Source organism: Orcinus orca, chromosome 1 (genome assembly GCF_937001465.1).
Source record: "Orcinus orca chromosome 1, mOrcOrc1.1, whole genome shotgun sequence".
NCBI classification, from domain to species: domain Eukaryota; kingdom Metazoa; phylum Chordata; class Mammalia; order Artiodactyla; family Delphinidae; genus Orcinus; species Orcinus orca.
Window position 1 is genome coordinate 40136283 of NC_064559.1, and position 27269 is coordinate 40163551.

At 43.6% G+C, this 27269-nt stretch overlaps 1 protein-coding gene across 8 annotated transcripts in view; it reads left to right on the forward strand.

The window, feature by feature from the left end:
* Positions 1 to 27269, forward strand: part of HHAT (hedgehog acyltransferase) — a 359469-nt gene that overhangs the window by 250551 nt on the left and 81649 nt on the right. For 7 of the 8 annotated variants that reach the window (XM_049701435.1, XM_033438077.2, XM_049701431.1 and 4 more), the window contains one exon: positions 17911 to 18112. The exons of the other annotated variant lie outside the window; for it this stretch is intronic. In XM_049701435.1, coding sequence (XP_049557392.1) covers positions 17911 to 18112 — 202 coding nt within the window. The remainder of the gene's footprint in view (positions 1 to 17910; positions 18113 to 27269) is intronic. 8 annotated transcript variants of the gene reach the window in all.

A 27269-nucleotide genomic window follows, 5' to 3' on the forward strand; every position in this document is an offset into this window, starting at 1 on the left:
AAAAATTTAAGAATAGCAAAAAAAAAAATTGTGTTGGAGGTCAGGGGTTGTCCTTTGGGTTTGGCAGCTGAATGACGTTAATCTGGGAAAGAGCTGAGAGGTGAAGCTGGGGTGGGTCAGGGAGTGGAAGGCAGTTCATGAGAGAGTGGGTGGGAAGGTGGGAGGCGTGGTGGGCAGGGTTCTAGAGTGAAATACAGGGAGCACTTCTTCAGGGTCACCTCCCAAGGGTACCTGTGCCCAGGGATTGCTGGGGGCTGACCACCCGAGGGGCCGGTTGGGAGCTTCTTCTTGCCCATTCAGTAGTGCCTCTCAGCCACTGCATGACAGATCCAGCTCTCAGCAAAGGCGTGAAGGAGAGAGATTGGTTTTGGTGCTTCTCTGTCGTTTTCCTTTCACTCCTTCTTTCTTCTTTTCCTTGCCCTCAGATGGGTCTACTGCTGGGGAAAGTCATGTCTGCAGCAGTACTGCTCACCAGAGCCCTTCTCCCCCTTCCTCTTGCCTTCTGATGAGTGTAGCAGAGATTCCTTGAGCATCTTCTGTATATTAACATCTCTGTTTACCTGTTCTATGTGTGGCAGACTAGCTGGCTGTGATAGATGAACCCACACTCAGTGACAGCTTTGTCAGTGTGCCAGTGCAGCCCCCCCAGTGTGAGCGTATAGAGGTCTAGGGAGAGAGCCCTGAGAAGCTGCTGACACTTTTAGAACGAGGCAGAAAGTGAGAAGCTTGCGATGGAGACTGAGAAGCGATGGCTCTGGAGGTAAAAGGAAAACAAAAACAGTGGTTTCACTGGAGCCAAGGGAGGAAAGAATGTGAATAAGGAAGGTGGAGACACGGAAGGATGCTTGTGATAGATTAGGTGAACAGAGCAGTTTCCTAAAGTGGTACATAATGTGTATTTATAGGAAGATGTCAGAGAGAATGTAGACAAAAAGGTCATTGATGGTTATTTCTGGATTTTTTATATATCTGTTTCTAAATTTTCTATAATGAACATAAGTAGTGCTGTAACGGTAAGACATAAAGCAGAAATTTATCAAAAGAGGAAAATGCAAGACACAGGCAATGCCAAATATAGCAGACAAGTAAGAGGAAGATATAAATATATTCATTGGCTTTGGCGATCTGGAGGCCATTAATGATCTTGACAAATGTTGTTTGAATGTAGTGGGGAGGGACAGAAGTCAGATTGCAACAGGTTAGGGATCGATTGGGAGTGGGGGAGCTTAGAGACTGGGTGTAGACTGCTCCTTCAAGGATCTTGAAATGCTTGACTGTGAAGAAAAGTAGTTAGGATCAAAGTTGAAGAAGTAGAAGTTGCGGGGTAAAAGAAGGGTGTTTATAAAATAGGAAGGACTGGAAACTATGTCTTTGTGCTAAGGAGGGAACCAGTTCAGTTAAGCTGGATAAGGATACAGGGTAATTGATGGAGCATGGTCCCTCAGGAGTCAGAAGTGGATAGAACAAAAGAGCAGAGGTAGCCTTAGTCATGGAAAGGACATCTCTTCCACTGTGGGCACATAAATGAATGAGTGGATAGGTACCGAAAGAGAGAAAAACGTATGTGGTTAGGAAAGAAGTGAGGGCACTCTTATGCGATGGTCTTGACTTTCTCAGGAACATAGTAGGTGCAGACTTTGGTATGAGATAAGGCTGCCTTGAAATAAATGTCACAACGGGCTTCATCATTATAATAGGTTAGTAAGCTCTCTGAGGGCAGTCTTCCATGGCATGTTCCTGAATGTCTCCACTGCTAATTGTTGTACTTGGAATATAGTAAATGCGTAGAAAATGCGTAGAAAATGTTTGTTGATATGAATATATGGTTAGAAAAAGAATACGGTATTCCGAGTCTCTTCTTCACTATTCATGTCATTCCATAAATGTGCAGTCTATTTCAGGTATCAGAATCTAGGGGAACACAGACAAATGAGGAAATATCTAGAAAAAGGGAAATTATAGCAGGAGATTTGGAACTGGGTGTAAAAGAATGGATAAAGAAACTGAGGATACGTTGTGTCCAAAATCAAACCTTTGGAGAGACATGAGAACCTTCATCAGATGTTTGACAGGCTGCCAGTTGAAGACCCGGTACCCATGTTCAAAATGTTGCTTCAGAGAGGAGAACCAGGGTCAACAGCGAAAGGTACAGAGAAGCACGCTCTCTCCAATCTAAGTTGTCCTAAAAGGGTAGAAAAGACTGTTTCAAAAAGCCGAGAGTTCTTGGTCACTGAGAGTGTTGAGGTGGAGGCTGGATGGTTTCTGGTTGTGGGTATAGTACAGGGGGAGCCGTACACAAGATGATCTCTCAGATCCTTACTGTCTCCAGGGTCCTTTGTGCCAACAAGAGGGGATTGTCCTTGACCTCTAGACTTTGAGGTGTTATAATACATTTCTACCAGATTTATTTGAGTGGAAGTTCACTGGATTTTTGTCATCCCATAGTGATCTGGACACTTATCTAGAACTGTCATGCTTTGCTGCTACAAAGATAATTTAGGTTCCCAGAAATGACCAAAAGATGCTAAAGTACCATCTAAATCAAATGAGATGCTGTAGAAAGCACTGAATATGGTGATTGACACCTATTTGGGGTCAAAAGATAGATAGTATTTAATCTAATATTTCTTAACTATCTTTTTAATGTTAGGCATACAGGTTATTTATGCCTCAAGTCTGTAGTTATCGTGGGGAAACCACCTGATCTAGTGAAAAGAGCATGCGTTTTTGGAAGCAGACCTGACTCTCCTTCCCTGCTCCATGATTAGCTGTGTTCCTTTTCTCCTTTCAGACAGCTCAGAGTGAAGAGAACATGCTTCCCTGTGATTCGTACCAGTTGGTCTGGGTCCTGTACTCTGATGCAACATAGATCTAGTCTGCCAGTTCTTTGACTGGGGCTGTAAATAACCTTCTCTGAGCTTTATTTTCCTCATCTGTAAACGGGGGGAGTGGGCAGATTCCCTGGGTAGTTTAGGACATTGAATAACATGTAAAATGTTCAGCACAGTGCCCGCCTTATGGTGAGCAGTCAGTGTTTTCTCTCTCTCTTCCTTATTAAGAAAAATATTTAATTCATTGGAAATTCCTTCCTTGATTATTATGGCTAATGGTAATCCTAATATACTATTATCTATATACTGTTAGTATAATAATCATTTGTTTTACATTAATTTTCAGTTCTTTTCATCCCTTTTGCCTTATCTGATGATCATGTACAATCCTATGAGGTGAACTGGACGTGGATTATAAATAGTGTATCTCCTAGATTGACACTCTGGTCCTGCCTGGGTCACAGCAGTTCAGGGTTATGGAGGTAGAGACAGATCCTGGCATGTACGCGAGGTGCTGCCTGCCAAGCCAGGCTCACCCCCCAGGCAGCCTCATTAACATCCACGTGTGACATCTAGGTGCCCTTGGCTCCCAGGTAACTCGTTAAGAAAGCCTCATTTTATTTCGTGTGTCATGTGCCCAAATATCTCTCTGTAGCCTGCCATTTAGATTTTCCAAAGGGAAATGTAAGATTACATTTTCTAAAGATTTGTCAACTTTTTTTTTTTTTTGCGGTATGCGGGCCTCTCACTGTTGTGGCCTCTCCCGTTGCGGAGCACAGGCTCCGGACGCGCAGGCTCAGCGGCCATGGCTCACAGGCCCAGCCGCTCCGCGGCACGTGGGATCTTCCCGGACCGGGGCACGAACCTGTGTCCCCTGCATCGGCAGGCGGACTCTCAACCACTGCGCCACCAGGGAAGCCCAGATTTGTCAACTTTTAAGATTTTTTTTTTCCTTGAGAGATTTAAGAAGGGAATGATAAACTTTTTCCTCTGACATTGGCTTTGGGGAGAGTTTGCCAGCCTTATTAGTGTTAACTTGAAATTGATGTCAACTAGTCAGTAAAGGCAAAATAGAGCCCCCCTTCTCTCTGTAGTCCCTTCCTTCTCTATCTCAGGTGTGGCCTTCTCTATAAACCCTCCCCTGGGGACCATTCTACAGACCCTCCCCCTCCCCCCTCCCCTGCACACCCCCAGCACGTGCGCGCTGTTTACATCTCTAGGCTGCATGTATTTCCTTCTGCCTTGATGTGCAGTTTTTAACTGTACCTCTAGATGTCTAATTCTACCGCTAGACCATCCACTCCAGGCAGCAGGACGTTTCTATTCATTTTTTTATTATCTCAGTGTCTCTCACAGTGCCTAGACTGTAGTAGCTAGTGGGCATATTTTTTTTATAGGCACATTCCTTTCACAAAAGCAAATACACACATGCATGATTTGGGAGCAAGGAGTCCCTTGGTTTGAGTCTAGTGGACAGTCGCTGTACAGTTACGTGATACCAGGTTATACAGGTGCAACTCAGAGTCTCCGTTAGAGTTTCATATGCTTTGTGCCCTTAAAGGGTGGCATTTCCTTGGCAGGGTCCTGTGCCCTGCTCAGAGTGTGATGCCGTGGGGTGTCTTACTCCCGAGGGACTTTGGACTCGGGTCCTCCAAAGAGCTGTGCAGCCCTGAGGGGCTCAGCAGAGACCCTGATGCGAGCTCCCTTCAAGATTGGTGTTGGGCACCTGTCAGTGCACAGGGCAGCCCCCGAGAACGAGGGGTTCCTTGAGAGGATGGGGGGTGCTGGATTCCGCAGCTGCATCAGAGGCAGCCACACGTGCAGGGGCCGGTGCTGCCGAGGCAGAGCATAAGCCCCAGACCCGCCCCAAGGCTGTCTGTGGAGTGAGTTGTTGCCAGTGTGACTGGGGAGTCACCCTTGACATCCAGTGCGGTGGAGAGATTTCCATTCTCCCAGCAAACTTCTCGCCGAGGAGCTAGAACACTGAGGACTGAAGTGACTGAGAATTGCAGTCCTGAAACTCCCGGAAGAGGTCACTTAAGGCAGTGCCCTCCAGTCCAGCCTGAGGCCTCAGGGGTCTAGTCATGACCGGGACACAGCAGGAAATTGTCGCAGACGTGATGACAGCCAGATGGGTGGGGATGTTGGCCCCAGAGTTGAACTCTGAAGAGCAGACTGCTTGTCCCCTCCATCTGGTCCACTCCAGCATCCCCCTGGGTGGTTCTCGGCTCCTGACTGCCTACGAGGAGCTGCTGTTTAAAGCCCACGGCCATACAGCCCGTGTGTGCTGTGCTTTGCAGCCTGGGCAGGCACCCTCTCTCTCGGGAGGTTCCAGAGACTCATTCTAGAAGGGGGCTCCCTGTCTCCTAGACTTGGCCATGGAATTGAAAAGGGTCTGTTCATTGAGTACTCAAAACAGACTTCCTCATCTGTGCCACCTAAGGCGCCAACAGTAAACCGAGAGTCAGCTACCTCCTGCCCTACACCTTGTCTTTGGGCACATGACCCAAATAGACTGCATGTCCTCCACGTCCTTTCCTCCTTCCTTAGGGAAGCTGATGATGCTGGAGGCCCAGACCTGCTGGACCGGTTACCGGGCCTTAGCTTTGTGTTAGTGGCTATAGCCTGAGCCAGTGAGACTCCACGGGCAGGCAGGAGCTCCGAGGGGACATCCTTGCCCCTTTGGCTTCCACGGAATGACTCTGCTTGGGAGCTGCTCTTTATCTACTCTTTTTTTTTTTGGCGGTACGCGGGCCTCTCACTGTTGTGGCCTCTCCCGTTGCGGAGCACAGGCTCAGCGGCCATGGCTCACGGGCCCAGCCGCTCCGCGGCACGTGGGATCTTCCCGGACCGGGGCACGAACCCGTGTCCCCTGCATCGGCAGGCGGACTCTCAACCACTGCGCCACCAGGGAAGCCCTTTGTCTGCTCTTTTACCGGGAGGCAAGATGGTGGTGTGGGAGGGGAGAGCTGGCAACAGCACTTCTTTCATTTGGACCCCAGCTGCCTCTCTGCAGGCTCGGACTCAAGATCTGGCTTTTCTCTGCAGCTGTATTAGCCACAGGTTGCTTGAGAGAACCTGATTTCCCGTCATCCTCTCCGCCCGCCTTTGTCAGGGATAAGGTAAAAGTCAAGCATAGTACTCTGCAGCCCACAAAGCTTCTTTCTTCACCTCGACCCCACTTGAGAGGGAGCCTGGCGAGCAAAATCCCATTCTGACGGTCTACGTCTTTCTCCAACCCTTGGGAAGGGACTGTTTCCCAACATGGACGACCATGTTAATATCCAGTTCCATGACTGACATCTTTGGATTTCGTATGGTTTTATTGTATAAACGGTGGCATTCTTAATCTACAGGAGACTCCCTTTTGTGGCACACATTGAATGTCATCCTTAGACTGTCTCTGTAAAATGCTAGCTCTTAAAATATTAATCTCTAAATGGGCACTCAAGAGTTCATTCAATTATACCATAGCATCTTCTGAATAAGCAGCGTCATCTGGGTGGCTCTCGCTGCATTAAGGGGAAAATGCTTATGGGGCATTGTTTCCCGGGCATGGGATGATGCTCTTACTTTGTTTCCATTAAGTGTTGCGCTGGCGTGGTTTTGTTGGACGCTGCTGCAGATTTATCGTCATTCATGCCCAGACCCAAGCATTATCAGTTTTCTCTTCCAGTGCCCAGCCTTAAAAGGTGTCATGTCTGGTAGGGACTGTGGATCATAATTATGATAAATGAGAGGCACTCGGAACAGTTCTGTTAGAGCTGATTTGTGAGTACTGAGTTCAGTCCAGAGAGGGAGCAGCAGCCTCTTTATTACCACCAGCAACCATTTCTCTTTGATTTTTTTTTTTAGGATAATTTCTTTCTTTTTTTTTTTTTTAACATCTTTATTGGAGTATAATTGATTTACAATGGTGTGTTAGCTTCTGCTTTATAACAAAGTGAATCAGTTATACATATACATATGTTCCCATATCTCTTCTTGCATTTCCCTCCCTCCCACCCTCCCTATCCCACCCCTCTAGGTGGTCACAAAGCACCGAGCTGATCTCCCTGTGCTATGCGGCTGCTTCCCACTAGCTATCTATTTTACATTTGGCAGTGTATATATGTCCATGCCACTCTCTCACTTCGTCCCAGCTTACCCTTCCCCCTCCCCGTGTCCTCAAGTCCATTCTCTAGTAGGTCTGCATCTTTGATTATTTTTTAAACAGCACTTCGTTGCCTGGGACCTTTATTTTTCTTCCTCCTGAAAACAGTCTTCAATGGCAGTTTTTTGAAAGAGGTACCTGTATACCTGCTGGCATTTTCTCCCATTTTTCTCCCTTTCTGGGCATTGAAACCCATCTGTGGCCCACTCAGCTGAACATTTTTATTACCAATGACTGTTACTTTTTAAGGAAGTCCAGAATATGTATGTCTGAAGTGACGAAGCAGATAAACTGGGAGTGGGGTGGGGGTGGGGGTGGAAATTTGCTCTTAGGAAAGGATTTGTCACCTTGAGTCAAGATTCACTTCAGGCTTCCTTCAGATAACCCTCTCCTTGTGCATTTTGCGTTAGTTCATACGTTAGCTTCATGGCAGCAGAGAAGTGGGGGGAATGGGGAACTCAGGAGCATAAGCTATGGTTTTAGGAGCTCCGTGTCCTGAAAATTCATTAGGGAAGACAGATCTTTCTGTTTTAGCAGAGACCAGTAGCAAAGCAGCACACTGTTGTAATTGATCATAACTCTTCAAGACCATTCGTGCTTATGTCCCAAATGTTCCAAACTATATAGACCTCACCCCTAGTTGTCCCATAGCCCTGAAACTTTTACCAGTTGTAAACCAAGGCCTGGAAAAGAGACCATCACTGAAATCTGTGACCTTGGCTTCCCCATCCACACTCCACTCTCCTCTGTGCTCCGAGGTACTCTGTGTGTGTGTGTGTGTGTGTGTGTGTGTGTGTGTGTATGTATGTGTGTGCATTCATTCATGTCCAACAGTGGTCCTGACCCCTCACTACTTTTCTTGTGGCCAAAGTGCGCATCGGACTTGGAAGTGACGTTCACGGCAGAGGGAGAGATTTTGTGAGCAAAGTGAAGCCAAGCGATCCAGCGAAGGGCCAAAGCCACACTCCCGCTGGCCTCGCGAACACCCGCCCCCGCACGCATCTGGTCCTGAGGAGCATGTCCAGGATTTTATTTGTGGCTTTTAAGGTTAATGTCACAAATCTTAAACCTCCCAGTTTGGGTCTCTAATACTAAAACCATTTAACGCTGAAGTTTTGCTTTTTGGTTAAATCTCCCTTTTGGGTACTTCTGGCAGCTTCCTGGGGAAGCTGGAGTTGCTAATTGTCCCACCTCTCGGTCCCTGCCAGCTGTCCCCTCACTTAGGGGCACCTCCAGCTGGCATCTGTGATTTAGTCTGACTTTGTAAATATCACCCTCCAAACCCCATAGCCCTTTAGAGAAGAAAGTGGTGGAGGCAGACGTGAACAAGGACATTTACTCAGGAGGCCACGCTTTCCAGATGGAGAATTCTCTTTTGTGTATATAGAGTGACAAGGAAAAGAGGAAGGGAATGAATGAATGAGTCAGAGAAAGGAGGATGAGGAAAAGAAGGCAGTTGATCAGGGTTCATTGAGCGCCCCCGAGTTCAGAGTTTAAGTTAGATTCTGGGGGAAATAAAAAGAGAAATGTTATAGTTCTCTGATCCATGTCTTGACTGTGAGGTGGGGAGTCCCACGTACCCTCAGACCTGATGAAGTAGCTCAGAATTGCTAAGGAACAGCACATCAACAAGTCTGAAGAAATAACTTAGCCCGAGACGAACACGTGAATTCTGCAGAGATGAAGAATCATCGGGCCACCCGCATTCAGTGGGATCAGCTGGGGGAAATAGTCCCTGAAGTGAATGCCGAACCCATTTTGAAAGATCAGATGGTGGAAAGGACAGACAGAGGTCTTACATGATTGGGGGGTGGGCTGGCATGATGGTAGGGCCCACACTTGTGCAAGAATGAAGTTCATTAATTGGAGTGGAGAATCTGTTTTGGAAACTCGTAAGATGGAGTTCATGGCATAGGAGGGAGCCAGCGGGAGAATGATTTTTAAAAAGCCAGGCTGATGGGTTTTAGTTTAGGATGTAATGTGATGGTTATGCACTGTAAGCAGGACCCCTGAGGCTAGGGACTGCCATTCTAAGACTGGGTGCTTCCCGAGGACAAAGGATTTGCCTCTTCTTTGCCTCAGCGGTTCATTTTTGTTTTTGCCCGAGTGACCAAGCTACTGGGCTTTATCACTTGAGATACTGTGTCAGCATAGGAATGTAGAGTATACACCTGTCAAGGCTGTGGGCCTGCCTCAGTGGGGACCTGTCCAGCACGGCTGTCTCAAAATCATCACACCACCAGCCCAGGTGGAGAATGAAACGCTTCAGCATTCGGTCAGGCATTTCTTTAGCGCACTTGTCTGCAGAGCGCGTTCTTCTAGAGGCCCCCCCACCCACCCAAGGCATTGTACCAGCACAGTCATTTTTGAGTTGTACATGTTCGTTTTATAGTGAACATTTTCCTAACAGTTGTGCTAAATGAGTGAGAAGATTAGGACGAGCAGGAGTGGCACCGAATAGGATGTGGGTGAGAGGCAGAGCTGAAAAGGGAGCACAAAGGAGACACAGTACAGCCGCTGATAAGAGGAGGCATATGCCCCGACGGTGGTAATTTGGACCCTGGGTTTGGGATCTGCTGATGGAGCAAAGACTGAGAAGTGTGTTAGGAGAAGGGGACAATGGGGTCTCTCCCCTCAACCCTTTCCTTCTGACTCTGAGACACGGAATCACACACACCTCCATCCTACAAACATGCGGGTTTGCCTGCACAACAGCTGGCTTTTTGTACCCTCCCCCTCTTGGTCCGGCCTAGGGCAGCTTATAGATGCTTTCAGCATCCTCTCAGGAGGAAGGTGGGAAGACAGGCAGGCAGCCAGGAAGTCTTGGTGGTTATTAAACTGAGGCTTTGAGGACCTTTTTATTAGCGATGAGACTCAAGTCCTTAGCACTGGAGAGTGCAAACTCCCGCTCACTCTCCTTTGCTCAGACCTCCAAAGAATCTGTTTTATATGGTGTTTATGTATAACCCAGAATAGATGTGGGCCCGGGAACCCTGGGGATTGCTGAGGCTTCAGTGTGCTCTTAAGCAAAAGAGGGTTAGCAGCCCCATGGAGGGAAAAAGCACACACCCCTTTCTTTGCTCACTCCCCCGCTGGGCCTTCCCATCTCTCATTTGTGACTAGAAGCTCATTTTTGAAGAAGGACATCTTAAAGACTTGTTTGTTTTTTCAGTCTGTAAGCATGAAGGTTGTAATACTGCAAAGACTTAGGCATCACCAAGACTCTAACCTCTGGAACATTAGTAGGCTGCTTTAAACGAGTTGAATGACTAAACCAGTATAAGCACTTTCTGGTCCTGCCGCCCAGCAGTCCCCCATTATAAGGAAAGGACTTGGTGAGGTGACTTGTACTCTGTAGATAAGAGGGGACCTGAGCGGAAGGGCTACGGCGATTTGAAGGTGAGATGTTGGTATCGGACCAAGTTGTGGTAGAGGCTGCTTTGCCCTGGTCCGCCCACATGGCCCCTACAGCATCTTCTGTAGCCTGTATCAGGTGGCTGGGTTAGGCATCATCAACAAGTCCATGTGAGTGTTGAACCCATAACTTTGAAGGGGGGCAGAATGTGCAACCCCCCAAAGATGCCACTTTGGCATGTGGATTATTTTGAGCTGCAGGCAATCAAGATCCAGCAGACTCAGGAAAAACTTTTCCCTCTGACTTAACTATCTCAAAGAATTTAGACAGGGGGCCTGTACCAGAAAAAGAGCTATTCCCAGAGATAACATATTTATCTGAAAGACGTATCTGCAGGGCAGGGCAAACTTCTAATGGCCAAACATCTGCTCTTCTTAATCACCCTGGGAATTCCCTTCCTACACGTTGAAGCCCCAGATCCCTATCCCATTCCGTAGCTCAGGACAGCATATGAGCCTCAACTGCCTCACTTGCCCTTGAGTCTCACTGTCTTTGTGAACTCCCCTGCATATGTAATTAAATTTGTCTTTCTCCTATTCATCTGCCTATGTCTCTTATGTTGTTAGCCCAGCCAAAGAACCTAGAAGAGTAGGAGAAAAAAATTTTCCTCCGCTCTAGCTTTGACCCCTTAGCACTAAGCAACCTGGTGCCAATGGTGGCATATTTAAGGCTAATGGTTTTAAGTGAAGAACATCCCTGAGCAAGCAGGCCGGAGGTCTTGGTGCCTTGAAATGCTTGTGAAAAATATAGGGATGCTAATCATTATGATAACGGCACCTTGTTTTTTCCTGAGTGCAAGCATGCTGCCGCTGGCCCATTGTTATTAAGTATACAACCTTCTGTTTACATGGAGTGTTCAAATCTCCAGACTCCTTAAACGTGTATTGTATCATCTGATCTTTACAACAACTCACACCAAAGAAGATTTTAACATTCCCAGTATGTGCTCAATGTACAGACTTAAGCTGAGCAGCCTTGATTGTCAAGGTCAAGGTTACAGAGATTGGTAAGTGGCAGAGCGGGATCAAGGCCACATCTCCAGCATCCAGGTGCTGCCCTCCTTCTTGTCCCATGCCTTGCTGCTGTTGCTGCTTGGGCGTGTTCTAGTGGTAAGGGCAGCTGGGCTGAGCCATTCATGCTCTTTTAGCCTCTTCCGCAGGAAGGAAGATAGAGCTTTTGGGGAGCTAGAGTTTGGCTTTTGGTTTATGAGGGTAGAGTTCAATCTTTCTCTAGGATGGAAGTTATAGGCTTAGGTTCATCAGCACGGTACTTCAGCCCACTGAGCTACTGGCTTCGTGGAATGAAAACATTAATTTTTTAAAAAATGTTGGCATCTAATTACATGAACCTAGAAGTTTAAGTGTAGACTAAATATAGCCAGGTTTTAATCTCTGTTTTATAAATTCCACACTATTTTGTTGCCAAATAGGACATAACATTTTTAATAGGCAATTTTTCAGAGTTGCATACAAAACCTTTAGCCAGCATCTTTCAGTAAAGTCTTAGCCCAGCTCAGACGTGCCCTCTGCTTTGAAAGTGGACCTCTCTTAGCCTCCGGAGATGATAAGGTCTGCAGATGCCCATTAACCAACTGCTGGTTTTTACTTATTAAAATCCCATTATGATCTGTACTGGGCAGAAAGATATTAAAAGTAAATTATACTTTCTGCGTGCATCTTCCTTTGAAAACTTTTAATAAGTAAATATATAGTTTAGTTCCTGTGTGAGAGCTAAACACCAGACCTTTGTCCACTACCTAGAGGATGGGGATTTGACTGGTGGGTCATCACCGGGCTGTGAGAAAGAGAACTCAGATGTGGGCCAAGGCCAAAGCCAGAGCCAGGGTCGGGTTGCGGGAGCCACTGCCCGTGAGAGCTGGGTTTAGGAGAGCACGGCCACCTCTGCAGAGAACTCTAAGCAGGAACTCATCTCAGAGCCCAGGTGAAGCCAAGGTGGGGTCACCTTACCACCAGTGGGACACAGCCAGAAGTCCTCCCTTCCCAGCCACTAAGACTCTAGTGTTTAAAAGACTAGTACTTGTCATTTTTGAAATCTCTCGAGGTTGGGATATGTCTGGAGCTTTGGGGCTGCATGATTTTTACTTTAATAGGGGAAGTAGGGTTACAAAGTGTGGGGAGACTTCAGAGCCGTCAGGTCTCTATGTTCTTTGGGAATGAGTGTCTTCCGAAGTCTCCCCAATAATGAGAGCAGGTCCGTGTAATCCTTCCTTGTTTCCTAATCTTTCATAATGGGTCTGTGACAGTGTGACAGTTTATCACAAATGTAAAAGCTATTGGAGATTATGAAAAGTAAATGAAAATTATATTGTTAGGTATTTAAATAGTGTTGACTAGTAACTGTATAATAACGCATGCATGCATACACACACACACACACACACACACACACACACACACACACACACACACACACACACACACATATGTAGAACTGCCTAAAAGAATTTTACAGTTTAGCTGAAATGACCATCATAATAGAAAAGACATCTTTTGATGAATAACTGTTCAATTCAGTGGTACAAACAGTAGGTTCTCTGGGTTAAATAGAGAGTGGGAATATTTAAAAGAGACTTCCTGGAGGAGTTGGGAAACCAGAGAGGATGGAGGATATGAAAATGGTATGACCAAAAGCGCAGAAGTGTGAAAGCCCCATTTGTTCAGGATTTCAGGATTTTTCAAGAGAACTAGTGGGAAATAGGGTAGAAAGATAAGGCAGAGCTGGAATAGGATGTCAGCCACTGCCTGCCCCAGCTCAGCCAAGTAATAGGTAATTGAAGATGGGAAGTCAGCAACTTCAGCTCAATCCATGGGACAGTAAAAACCAAGTCTTTCAGTATCTTAGGTGCCTCATCCTCTTACCTCGCTAGGGTCTGGGGTTCGTGGCAAAGGGTTTGAAAATAACATGGCAAGCCAGGAAGCTATTGAGTAGGTCCTGGAAAAAAAGAGAGCATTGTGATGTTAAGAGTAATGTCTTTTTAAAAATTTTTTAAATTTGTTTTACATCTTTATTAGAGTATCGTTGCTTTACAATGCTGTGTTAGTTTCTGCTGTGTAACAAAGTGAATCAGCTATATGTATACATATATCCCCATATCTCCTCCTTCTTGCATCTCCCTCCCACCCTCCCTATCCCACCCCTCTAGGTGGTCAAAAAGCACCGAGCTGATCTCCCTGTGCTATGCGGCTGCTTCCCACTAGCTATCTATTTTGCATTTGGTAGTGTGTATATATCAATGCTACTCTCTCACTTTGTCCCAGCTTACCCTTCCCCCTCCCCATGTCCTCAAGTCCATTCTCCATCTCTGCATCTTTATTCCTGTCCTGCCCCTAGGTTCATCAGAACCTTTTTTTTTTAGATTCCATATATATGTGTTAGCATATGGTATTTGTTTTTCTCTTTCTGACTTACTTCACTCTGTATGACAGTGTCTAGGTCCATCCACCTCACTACAAATAACTGAATTTTGTTTCTTTTTATGACTGAGACTTACATTATATTTTATTATATTTTTATATATAACATAGTATAATTATATATTATATAATATAGTATATATTATATACTGTATTGTATTATATTTATATTCCATTGTATATATGTGCCACATCTTCTTTATCCATTCATCTGTCGATGGACATTTAGGTTGCTTCCATGACCTGGCTATTGTAAATAGTGCTGCAGTGAACATTGTGGTACATGTCCCTCTTTAAATTATGGTTTTCTCTGGGTATATGCCCAGTAGTGGGATTGCTGGGTCGTGTGGTAGTTCTATTTTTAGTTTTTTAAGGAACCTCCATACTGTTCTCCATAGTGGCTGTATCAATTTACATTCCCACCAACAGTGCAAGAGGGTTCCCTTTTCTCCACAGCCGCTCCAGCATTTATTGTTACCACGTGGATTCTCACCACCCCTGTCCCAACTGTCAAACATTCTTGAGTTGTTTTCCAGAGGGGTGTGAGGGAAGTAGATACTTTCTTCTCCCTTCACGTATGCCTACTACTCAGCAACAAGCCCCAACCATCAACCTCTTACACGTAACTTCTAACATAGACATCTGCAGGACGCCTGCCTGGACAAGACGGTAGGAGGGACGGAAGGAATTTATTTAGTCTGTTTAAAAATGGAACTTGTAACTCTGGCTTTCTGGCACAGAGCTCCTTGGCCTAAACTCCTTTGTAAATAACGAGCATCTTTCTTCAGTTAATAAAATACTGGTTGGATGTTTCTGTGGAGACCACTTTGAAGATTTGGTTGAATCAGAGGAACATCTCACCAAGAGATGCTCCCATTACGGTAAATGGCTTCATAGAACACAGGCCTAGGGGTTCTGAAAGTAGAACGTTCCTTCCAGGTTCGGATTCCACCTCTCCCATGTAAAATAGGGCTGGTTCTTGCAAAGTTGTGTAAGTGATTAGAAACAGTTTATATAAAATACCTGGTACATGGATATTCAGTAGAGGGTAGACATTATAAATAACATCTACATTTTAGACAGGTTCCTCCTCCTGAGTTGGGAGTTTGCTATGTTGCATTAATTCTGTTAGGTGGTTTTAAATTAATAAGGTGGCACAGATGGATGGTAACTACCTCAGGCAACATTCTCTGCAAGCAGTGACCCCACGAAGCCATCCTGGCAGGGGCAGGCCTTGTGCACACTCAAGCTCACACAGTCACTGACAGGAAAAAAAATCTTTTTATTTTTGCTTCGCTGAGAAGGTGGTACTGAATGCTTTCTTCCACTGGGAAATCAATTTCAGTGTGCAGCGGATCTAAGCGAGTGAGGTCGTACTACTGCTTTTCTAAAAGAGACACATACTTCTGTTTTTATTAGTCATGGAACTGACACAAGCCTGGTAGAATCTGTGAAAAGGAAACATGCTCGCTCTCCTTGCTGTATCTACTGCCTTCTTCAAATTAAGAGAGAAGAAGGGATTTTTGTCTTCCAGTCTAGAAACCATACCCTCTTCTGGTTTAAACCAAGCAAGCAACCTCATGTCCTTGGAGACCTGCCATATATGAATTTCTGGAGTAAAAGGCATTTTCAGAGATTTTTGTCGGCTGTCACTTTTGAAGGCAAAGTAGCAAAGCCATGATGCCGAGAGATGCCTGAAATAGCTGTGCGTGTAATTATGGGGCTAGATGCTTCCTGGTCACAAGCTTGAAAACATGTTCTTTTTGGAGTTGAATCTAATATTAAGGACCATTGATGTGGACGATGCGAGGTTTTTATTCTCTACTGGGGTTTTCTGATATATGTAGTGCAGCTCACTTTAACGTAGTGAGATACAACAAAAATCTCAACATAAAACACACCAGTGTTGGATGAGAAGAGTATTAGGCTCAGAATTAACTTGTTTTATAAAATGATTATCTGCAACGTTTCTGTAAACAGCAGTTATTCCTTATCCTTTTGAACTTGGTTTGACCACCCCATTTTTTTTTTTAACGTACAACCTTCTTACACACAGAACTGATTGTGTGAAGTGGAGTGTAGCCCCATGGAGCTCCATGATGGGTCAGTCGTTACCTTCATGCAGGTAGGAGGCTGCAGAGGTTGGTGGTCCATTTTTTGCCTCTGCTGAGCGTTCTACACCAATAACCAAGTAGCCTGTAGGGGGCAGCAGAATGCCAAATAAAACACCTGTTCCTGGGGCTGTCAGGCTTTTCGGGCTCATTGCCCGCCCCTTTTTGGTCCATGATGCAGCACCCACCCTTCTCCCCTTTGCCTGGCAAAATTCATCCTCTAGGCCTTGCCAGGGTGGGGACCTTTACCATTAAGCCTCCCGTAACCCACTCGCCTCCACTGACCCTGTTCTCCTCCACACTCTTAAGCCCTCCTGGTATACTTTCTACCGTATCATATAGCAAACAAGTACCATATCAGCTTAATGATGGGACTTGTTTGCTATTGTTTCACAACCAGCTCTACCTGTCCTTTGGGCAGGAACAACGTCTTGTGTCTCTGCGTTGCTCATAATGCCAGGACTGCCCTGGAGGCCTAAATAAATGCTTGACAGCAGATGGAGGATTCCTTAAGCGGTAGTGAGTGCTTGATGCGTATCTGCTAACTTGATTGTCAAGATGGTCTTGTTTGTGCACAAGAGAAAGTATTTTCTTTGCTTCGCTTGTTTCTGAAATACCTACACTCTCACACGGTTTCCGGTTTGTTTCAGATTGGGATGTAAGGTAGGAGGGCTTTCAAAATAAACCCAGAGGTGTAATGGAAAACATTAACTCTGGTGCCATAGTCGCAGATTTGCATCTAGGCCCTTCCCCTTCCCAGCCCGTTTTTCTCACCCAGATAGTGGGGCTAGCTAAGCTGATCACATAAGCTACCGTCTAACCTGGAGCACCTTTGAAGGTGAGGGAGGACATTTAAAACTACTTATAGTCACATAGTCTTTAGAAGTATTTATTGACTGGGGAATGGTTTTTATTTTGTTTTTTTTTTGGCTTGCCTATAAAACTGTTCTATTCGAAAATGATTTTAAAGATAACATTTCTGACAAAATATTAAAATAATATATAAACAAGACAACTTGTCCATGGGTTGGCATGCTAGAACAGCATATGTTGTTTCAAAGAATGAAGCTGAGTGATCCATGGAAAGTGTCTAGTGCCGTGCCTGGGACACACTGGGTATTCAGGGAATGATGATTTCCTTCTCCTTCGTGGAAGAAGGTTGGACAAAGAAGCACTGACCAGCAGTAAACAAAGGCCTATGGGCTTTTTAAAAAAGGCTGCTGTAAGGAGGGTGTGTTCCTAGTTGTCCAGATCCTGACAAGCCAAGATGTGAGTTTTGCCCAACTCTGGCAGGAACATACTGATTGAAGAACACGGCTCTGTGGGTATGTAGTCAGACAGCTGTCTCAACAGTAGAGAACATATCCGAGGGATGGCTGTAGCTTTCGGGTGATAAGCCGGCTGCCCTGTGAGCACTGTGCGAATTCGTACTGCTTCTGGGCAGCTTCCCAGGAAAGCTCGAGGGTCTGGCCTTGGCTCCCCTCTTCTGCAGGAGCTGTCCTGCCATTTAGGGACCTGAATTCAGCAATTGTGCTTAAATACTGGTTTTACCAGAAACTTAATAGTTTGAGCTGTAAAATACATACCTGCCTTGAAGTCTGGTGTCCTCATGTAACCAGAAACTTAACTGCCATTCTGTGAGTGAGCTACGGTGGGGTGCACCCCTTTTAGAAACTCTAAATTCAGTACTCCTCACCCTGCCTCCTATAAGTGCTATTTTGCTCTAGTAGTGAGAGCTCTTTAGCCTGTGTGTTCATTTAAGCTAAAGCCCCTCAGAGCTGAGGTTTATGTATTGCCACCTCCGTGTGTGATGGAGAATTCAGGGAGTGCTCTGTGGCTTCCTGGAAGTCAGGAAGGGTCTGCACACAGTGAACAGCAATGTGTGATGGGAGAATCAAGCCCGGGAGCAAGCGGTATTGCCGGGACAGCCCTCCACACGGTTCCTAAAAGCCTCTTCTGTCTCTAGGTATGTGTACATTCCAGCGGGCGGGTCCCAGCACGGCCTGCTAGGGACACTGTTTTCCACTGCAATGACGTTTGCGTTTGTGAGCTTCTGGCATGGTGGGAATGACTACCTCTGGTGCTGGGCAACACTCAACTGGCTGGGAGTCACCGTGGAGAACGGAGTCCAGAGGCTTGTGCAGGCGCCGCGTGTCCAGGACAGCTTGGTGAGCTGGGTCCTTGCTTGTGCAGTAGGGGACAGCCACGCTCGGTGGACTGGGTTTGGGAGGGAAGGCGGTCATCACGTTTACCCCATTGTGGGCCATTCCTGCTAGATTGGTTCAAAACTCGTGTGCCCAGAGGTAGGACAGCTGAAAAAGAGGCTTCTGTAGCTATTTTTTTAAAATAAATGTTTTAACTATAAAAGTAATACATATTTATTATATGAGAATTAGAAAATTCAGACAAGTATAAGGAAAGGAAAAGGTCTCCTCAAGAGAAACCACTGTTAATCCCATTCTTCTAAATTTTTTCTCTCTCTACACACACACACACACACACACACACACACACACACACACACACACACCATTTAAAACATGCTGTTATACTAGAGATACAGTTGTATCAGGACGCCTTTCTTTGTCATCAAATGCATTTCTAACAACCCTTTTTTTTTTTTTTCCTTTTTTGCGGTACGCAGGCCTCTCACTGTTGTGGCCTCTCCCATTGCGGAGCACAGGCTCCAGACGCGCAGGCTCAGCAGCCATGGCTCACGGGCCCAGCCGCTCCGCATCATGTGGGATCCTCCCAGACCGGGGCACGAACCCATGTCCCCTGCATCGGCAGGCGGACTCGCAACCACTACGCCACCAGGGAAGCCCTCTAACAACCCTTTTTAATGGCTTCATAGAATTCCATTATGTGGATGTGTCATAACTTATTTAATTAGTCTCCTATTATTAACATGTTCTTCCAGTTTTTCTGCAGTTACCAGTTGCATTGAGATGACTATCATAACCAGGGTGCATTATTCAGTGTAACATTGCTAAGTTAAAGGTTTTTCTCACTTTTAAGTTTTGCCATACATACTTGCTTACCTGTTTCTTAACTGCCCTGTAGACAAAGTTTGCCAATTTACATTCCTACCCAACAGTGCCTGAGAATGCCCTTGCCAATACTGAGTAGTACTGGTATTTTTAATCGTTGCTATTTTGATAAGTTCTAGTAGTATAAAAATCAGGTAAGGATTTAAGACACATTTGCACTCTATAGGCAAATGATTTGGAAAATTAAGCATTTTTCTTTACACACGTATTTTAAGTGATTTTAAACTATGAGCAAGTGTTTTATCATGTAAGTGTGGCACAGTATGTATTAGAATCTTATAGGAAATCATCAATTCTGAATATGCAGCAATATTCCGATAACCGTGAAAAAAAGTATCTAAAAAGAAATATGCTAACATCAGTGTTCATGGCAGGCAGTAAAACACAAGAAGTTTACTGGGAAATGATTAACGTGGGTAAATTCCCCCCGTATTTGCAACTAAAGCAAATGTATTTCAAAAAGCCAACATCACCAAAATATAATACATCTGAGTGTTTTTCTATAAAGATAGCCATAGTACAAGTGGACAGTTGTTTCAATAAAAACGGATACAAAGCACATAACAAAAATAACACTCCTGAAGGAAGTTAAATATGTTTATGTATGTTTACAGATAAGTATTTTATTCAGTACTAGTACCCAGCAATCAGCAGGAAAGAAATGTCAGTGAATTCCAGTAGAAAGTGGAATTTCAATGAAAGTCATGGCTTTGTAACACAAAGAAAAACCATAAAGGGTGGTATCATAAAGGTTACAAACTTCACCGTCAAATCTAAGTAGTCTTCCCCAAAGTGGGAAACCCAGTCATCAGGCATGAAAGCCAGAAAATTCTTTTCAGCCCCGGCTGAAGCCCTATGACACATTTCCATGTTCCCTCATGAAGGGTCTGACATTAACCTTGAACTTAATCTTATGCAGAGCTCCGTAGACTTTGAGCCATGGCTTACATTACTAAGAAATCTAAAGAATCTAAAATATTAAAGGAGTAACCCACGCTGTGCAATGTAGTGTCTGGCTTGTTAATTTTGGTTAAAAATGAAGGAAGACAGTGAAAAGACATGCTCACAGGATGAAGCACTTGAATGTCTGCTCTGCCCCATCACAGCTCATTCCAGGACCTTCACGTGTTCACCTCATTTGAGCTTCCATCCACAATTCAAGCTCCCAGGTGTATAGTAATTTCTGAACATGCATTTCTTTGGTGAGATATACGTCTTGTATATTGCAAATGTGGTGTTTAGTTTACATACTTATTGAGCAAGAACACATTTTGTAAAACCTATTTTTATCACCTGTCTTGCATCCTGACAGCCTGGTGGTTGGCTATGGCTGTTTAGACTAGGATCTCCTTGAGCACAAGGTCAGGACCCCATTATCACTTATATCCCCAGTGGTTAGCTGCGTGTCTGAGTTAGCCTCAGTAAGTCAGTACACAATTAATGCTTCCAAATTGGGTTCTTTAGTTCTTCTTCCACTTGTCCACTTAAGGACTTTTTCTCCATTACTCTGCTTCTTATACAGTTCAGCACAGATTCTGTTTTCTTTCAGAAAAACATGGCTGGCATTCCAGATGTACACAGCCTTTTGAATAAATTGTTTCCCCACTTGGGTTACATCCTTCCCTCTCTTTCATGAATCCATTTCCCATTCATTTTTAAAATTGAGGTACAATATTATTGTACAATATTATATGTTACAGGTGTACAACATAGTGATTCACAGTTTTAAAGGTTATACTCCATTTATAGTTATTGTAAAATATTGGCTATAAATTTACCATTCTTTTGTCAAAATCCAAATAAGCACTTAATGCCTCCTTGGTACTTAATTTCATCTGATTTTAGTCTCCCCAGTTGATCTGATAGTATTTTTAAAATATGGGCTCTCTCCGCATGCCTCTTATACACTCTCCCCATGCCTTTCATCCTTCATCTGTTTTGTTTTGTTGGGTTTTTTTTATGATGGATTGAAAGATATCTGAATAACAAGGATTATCATTACTTCTTTTCCCATATCTTCTTCATCTTCAACCTCAAAGCTTTGTCTGGGACACAAAATACAGTAGGATTCTATTTCTTGGTGACAGTTGAACGCTCACTGAAAGACCAGTCAGAGCTGAGTGTTGTAAATAGGAAGCCCTCTGACGTTCTAGCCAGGGCTTTCCCATCGAACTTTATGCAGTAATGGAAGTGTCCATTGTGTTGTCCAATACAAGTAGTCACGAGCCACCCTGAGTACTTGAAATGCGCCTAGCATCACTGAGAAACTAGTTTTTAATTTATTTAACTTTAATTAATTTGAATCTAAGTAGCCCCCTTGTGGCTAGTGGCTTCCATTTTGAATAATACAGTTCTGGAACATACCCCTTTTCTAGAAAAAAGAAAAGTAAAAGTATATAGTGTTTGACTCTGCTATAATATAGAATGATTTTTATTACTGATGTGGTGCCTTGTATATCCAGCTGGCTACTGAACCTCTCTACTTGAATATCTCACAGATATCTCAGACTTAACATGCTTAATACTGACCTCGTGGACCCCCGTCCCCCAATAATTCCAATTAGCTCCTTTGCCTCTAGCATTCTCTCTTTCTACAGAAGCCACCGTCATCTTTCTAGTCACTCAAGGCCAAAACCATCAAGTTATCCTTTGTACCTCCCTCTCTCCCAGTTCTACCTGTATGTACTGTACGTTCTACCTCCTAGGTAGATCTTAATTTTTAAAAATTGTTTCCATTTCCACTGAATCATCCTAACCCCACTGTTATCATTTCTTGCCCAGTCTACCAAGTAGCTTTGAACTGGTCTCCCTGCTTCCACTTCTGCCTTCTTCAGTTCATTATTCTCATAGTAGTAAATGATGCTTCTCAATAAAAACCTAACGAACCATGCTGTTGTCCTTAAAATCCTTAGTGGCATACCGTTTTCTCTGGGCTCAGTCCACAATATTGAAGATGACCTATAAGGCCTTGGCTGATCTCGATCTTGCTACCTCTCTCCATCCTCTCTGCCTCTCTCCCCTCGCACTCTGTCCTTCCTTCTGTTCGTTTACATACCTGGGCCCTCCAGCCCCACCTCCCCCGCACAGGCTCTTCCATCTCTACAGTGCTCTTGCTCCTTTCCCTCCTATTTCATCCTTCAGATTTCACCTTCAATGACAGCTTGTTTGGGTACCCTTCACTGACCCTCCTAAGTCAATCAGGTCCCAATTAGTAACTCATTTGGGGGCACCTTGTACGTGGTCTCTTCTGCTGTACCTATCACAGTTACAATGAAATATTTTTACACAATAATTTATTTAATCCTTATCTCCCTCACCAGACTGTAAGCATCATGAAATCAGAGATCTGCATCCTTGACATATATGATGCCTGGCGCAGAGGAAGCATGCAGTACCTACTTGCTGAATGAATGAGTGAATATATTTTCTGACTTCACTGAGGGGCATATAAGAGGTGATCAGCTTACACAGCAGCATGAAGAATATAGATTGAATACTGGAAGAACTCACTAAGGCTGAGGCTTATTGAACATTATATAGGGAGATTGTTTTGTAGCAGGGTAGACACTAATTGGTCTAGTGACGGCAAAATGCTAATTGGTCTAGTGATGCACAAAATATATATAGAAGAAAGAAAAGGGTAGGGAGGAGTTAGCCTTCCTGGTACCCTGCTGCTTTATGAGAGGGGGGAATATTGGCTGTGACTCACTGAGGCCCAGAGCTGTGGGAAGCTGACAAAAGGCATTTTCACAAGGCACCAAGCAGGGTGGAATGAAGAGGAGTTACTGCTAAAGCAGCATGCTTCTTCTCTGTACAAGTACTCTCCCGGGGAGCTAGAATTTGTGTTCAGCACAGAAATCTTTTAATAAGTGGAAACATTTTGAGCATCAGTAGAGAGACACTACTTCTTGCCAATTCTCGATTTGATCGCTCCTTTTTTTTTTTTTAAACATCTTTATTGGAGTATAATTGCTTTACAATGGTGTGTTAGTTTCTGCTTTATAACAAAGTGAATCAGTTATACATATACATAAGTTCCCATATCTCTTCCCTCTTGCGTCTCCCTCCCTCCCACCCTCCCTATCATACCCCTCTAGGTGGTCACAAACCACCTAGCTGATCTCCCTGTGCTATCTGGCTGCTTACGTTTGGTAGTGTATATATATCCCTGCCACTCTCTCACTATGTCCCAGCTTACCCTTCCCCCTCCCTGTATCCTCAAGTCCATTCTCTAGTAGGTCTGCGTCTTTATTCCTGACTTGCCCCTAGGTTCTTCATGACCATTTTTTTTTTTTTAGATTCCATATATATGTGTTAGTGTACGGTATTTGTTTTTCTCTTTCTGACTTACTTCACTCTGTATGACAGACTCTAGGTCCATCCACCTCACTACATATAACTCAATTTCGTTACTTTTTATGGCTGAGTAATATTCCACTGTATATATGTGCCACATCTTCTTTATCCATTCATCTGTTGATGGACACTTAGGTTGCTTCCATGTCCTGGCTGTTGTAAACAGAGCTGCAATGAACACTGTGGTACATGACTCTTTTTCAATTATGGTTTTCTCAGGGTATATGCCCAGTAGTGGGATTGCAGGGTCGTACGGTAGTTCTATTTGTAGTTTTTTAAGGAACCTCCATAGTGTTCTCCATAGTGGCTATATCAATTTACATTCCCACCAACAGTGCAAGAGGGTTCCCTTTTCTCCACACCCTCTCCAACATTTACTGTTTCTAGACTTTTTGATGATGGCCATTCTGACTGGTGTGAGATGATATCTCATTGTAGTTTTGATTTGCATTTCTTTAATGATTAATGATGTTGAGTATTCTTTCATCTGTTTGTTGGCAATCTGTATATCTTCTTTGTAGAAATGTCTGTTTAGGTCTTCTGCCCATTTTGGGATTGGGTTGTTTGTTTTTTGATATTGAGCTGCATGAGCTGCTTATAAATTTTGGAGATTAATCCTTTGTCAGTTGCTTCATTTGCAAATATTTTCTCCCAATCTGAGGGTTGTCTTTTGGTCTTGTTTATGGTTTCCTTTGCTGTGCAAAAGCTTTGAAGTTTCATTAGGTCCCATTTGTTTATTTTTATTTTTATTTCCATTTCTCTAGGAGGTGGGTCAAAAAGGATCTTGCTGTGATTTATATCATAGAGTGTTCTGTCTATATTTTCCTCTAAGAGTTTAATAGTGTCTGGCCTTACAGTTAGGTCTTTAATCCATTTTGAGTTTATTTTTGTGTATGGTGTTAGGGAGTGTTCTAATTTCATTCTTTTACATGTAGCTGTCCAGTTTTCCCAGCACCACTTATTGAAGAGGCTATCTTTTCTCCACTGTATATTCTTGCCTCCTTTATCAAAGATAAGGTGACCAGGGCTTCCCTGGTGGCACAGTGGTTGAGAGTCCACCTGCCGATGCAGGGGACGTGGGTTCATTCCCTGGTCCGGGAAGATCCCACATGCCACGGAGCGGCTGGGCTGCTGAGCCTGCGCATGTGGAGCCTGTATTCCACAACAGGAGAGGCCACAACAGTGAGAGGCCCGTGTACCGCCAAAAAAAAAAAAAAAAAAAAAGATAAGGTGACCATATGTGCATGGGTTTATCTCTGGGATTTCTATCCTGTTCCATTGATCTGTATTTCTGTTTTTGTGCCAGTACCATACTGTCTTGATTACTGTAGCTTAGTAGTATAGTCTGAAGTCAGGGAGCCTGATTCCTCCGGCTCTGTTTTTCTTTCTCAAGATTGCTTTGGCTCTTCAGTGTCTTCTGTGTTTCCATACAAATTGTGAAATTTTTTGTTCTACTTCTGTGAAAACTGCCAGTGGTAGTTTGATAGGGATTGCATTGAATCTGTAGATTGCTTTGGGTAGTAGAGTCATTTTCACAATATTGATCCTTCCAATCCAAGAACATGGTATATCTCTCCAACTATTTGTATCATCTTTAATTTCTTTCATCAGTGTCTTATAATTTTCTGCATACAGGTCTTTTGTCTCCTTAGGTAGGTTTATTCCTAGATATTTTATTCTTTTTGTTGCAATGGTAAATGGGAGTGTTTTCTTAATTTCACTTTCAGATTTTTCATCATTAGTGTATAGGAATGCCAGAGATTTCTGTGCATTAATTTTGTATCCTGCTTCTTTACCAAATTCATTGATTAGCTCTAGTAGTTTTCTGGTAGCATCTTTAGGATTCTCTGTGTATAGTATCATGTCATCTGTAAGCAGGGACAGCTTTACTTCTTTTCCAATTTGGATTCCTTTTATTTATTTTTTTTCTTCTCTGATTGCTGTGGCTAAAATTTCCAAAACTATGTTGAATAAGAGTGGTGAGAGTGGGCAACCTTGTCTTCTTCCTGATCTTAGTGGAAATGGTTTCAGTTTTTCACCATTGAGGACGATGTTGGCTGTGGGTTTGTCATACATGGCCTTTATTTTGTTGAGGAAAGTTCCCTCTATGCCTACTTTCTGCAGGGTTTTTATCATAAATGGGTGTTGAATTTTGTCAAAAGCTTTCTCTGCATCTATTGAGATGCTGATATGGTTTTTCTCCTTCAATTTTTTAATATGGTGTATCACGTTGATTGATTTGCATATATTGAAGAGTCCTTGCATTCCTGGGATAAACCCCACTTGATCATGATGTATGATCCTTTTAACGTGCTGTTGGATTCTGTTTGCTAGTATTTTGTTGAGGATTTTTGCATCTATGTTCATCAGTGATATTGGCCTGTAGTTTTCTTTCTTTATGACATCTTTTTCTGATTTTGGTATCAGGGTGAGACCCTCGTAGAATGAGTTTGGGAGTGTTCCTCCCTCTGCTATATTTTGGAAGAGTTTGAGAAGGATAGGTGTTAGCTCTTCTCTAAATGTTTGATAGAATTCGCCTGTGAAGCCATCTGGTCCTGGGCTTTTGTTTGTTGGAAGATTTTTAATCACAGTTTCAATTTCAGTGCTTGTGAATGGTCTGTTCATATTTTCTATTCCTTCCTGGTTCATTTTCGGAAGGTTGTGCATTTCTGCGAATTTGTCCATTTCTTCCAGGTTGTCCATTTTATTGGCATAGAGTTGCTTGTCGTAATCTCTCATGATCTTTTGTATTTCTGCAGTGTCACTTGTTACTTCTCGTTTTTCATTTCTAATTCTATTGATTTGAGTCTTCTCCCTTTTTTTCTTTTTGCGTCTGGCTAATGGTTTATCAATTTTGTTTATCTTCTCAAAGAACCAGCTTTTAGTTTTACTGATCTTTGCTGTCATTTCCTTCATTTCTTTTCCATTTATTTCTGATCTGATCTTTATGATTTCTTTCCTTCTGCTAACTTTGGGGTTTTTTTGTTCTTCCTCTAATTGCTTTAGGTGTAAGGTTAGGTTGTTTATTTGAGATGTTTCTTATTTCTTAAGGTAGGATTGTATTGCTATAAACTTCCCTCTTAGAACTGCTTTTGCTGCATCCCATAGGCTTTGGGTCGTCGTGTTTTCATTGTCATTTGTTTCTAGGTATTTTTTGATTTCCTCTTTGATTTCTTCATTGATCTCTTGGTTATTAAGTAGTGTGTTGTTTAGCCTCCATACGTTTGTATTTTTTACAGATTTTTTCCTGTTATTGATATCTAGTCTCATAGCGTTGTGGTTGGACAAGGTACTTGATATGATTTCAATTTTCTTAAATTTACCAAGGCTTGATTTGTGACCCAAGATATGATCTATCCTGGAGAATGTTCCATGAGCACTTGAGAAGAATGTGTATTCTGTTGTTTTTGGATGGAATGTCCTGTATATATTAATTAAGTCCATCTTGTTTAATGTATCATTTAAAGCTTTTGATCTCTCCTTTGAAGTAAGACACCTTCAGGGTGCTTGTTAGTTATTCCTACACAAAGGAGAATCTATATCTCAAGCTGCTCACCCACCCTACCCCTGATTTCCATTTCATTGAGTAATTTAAATACATCCTCCTCCCCCAGCCCTTGTCCCTTCTTCTTTGTGCCAAGAGTATCCTGCTGAGCTGATTTATGTCCTATCTGAAGCAGTAAAATTTCTATGTATAGACTTAATTGAGAAAACATGCCTCCAGTGAAAATCATGGACGGTCAGTCTAATGGTTCTTGGAGGGACCTGATGCTCTGCTGTGTCAGAAAGAACCCATAGCTCTGTGGTGATGTCCATTCAGTTTATCAGTTATATTGATCAGTTTGATTTTGAAGAGGAGTTTGAGAGATCAGTCAGCCTGAAAGGATAATTGATTGTAAAACTATTGGCATGATCCACC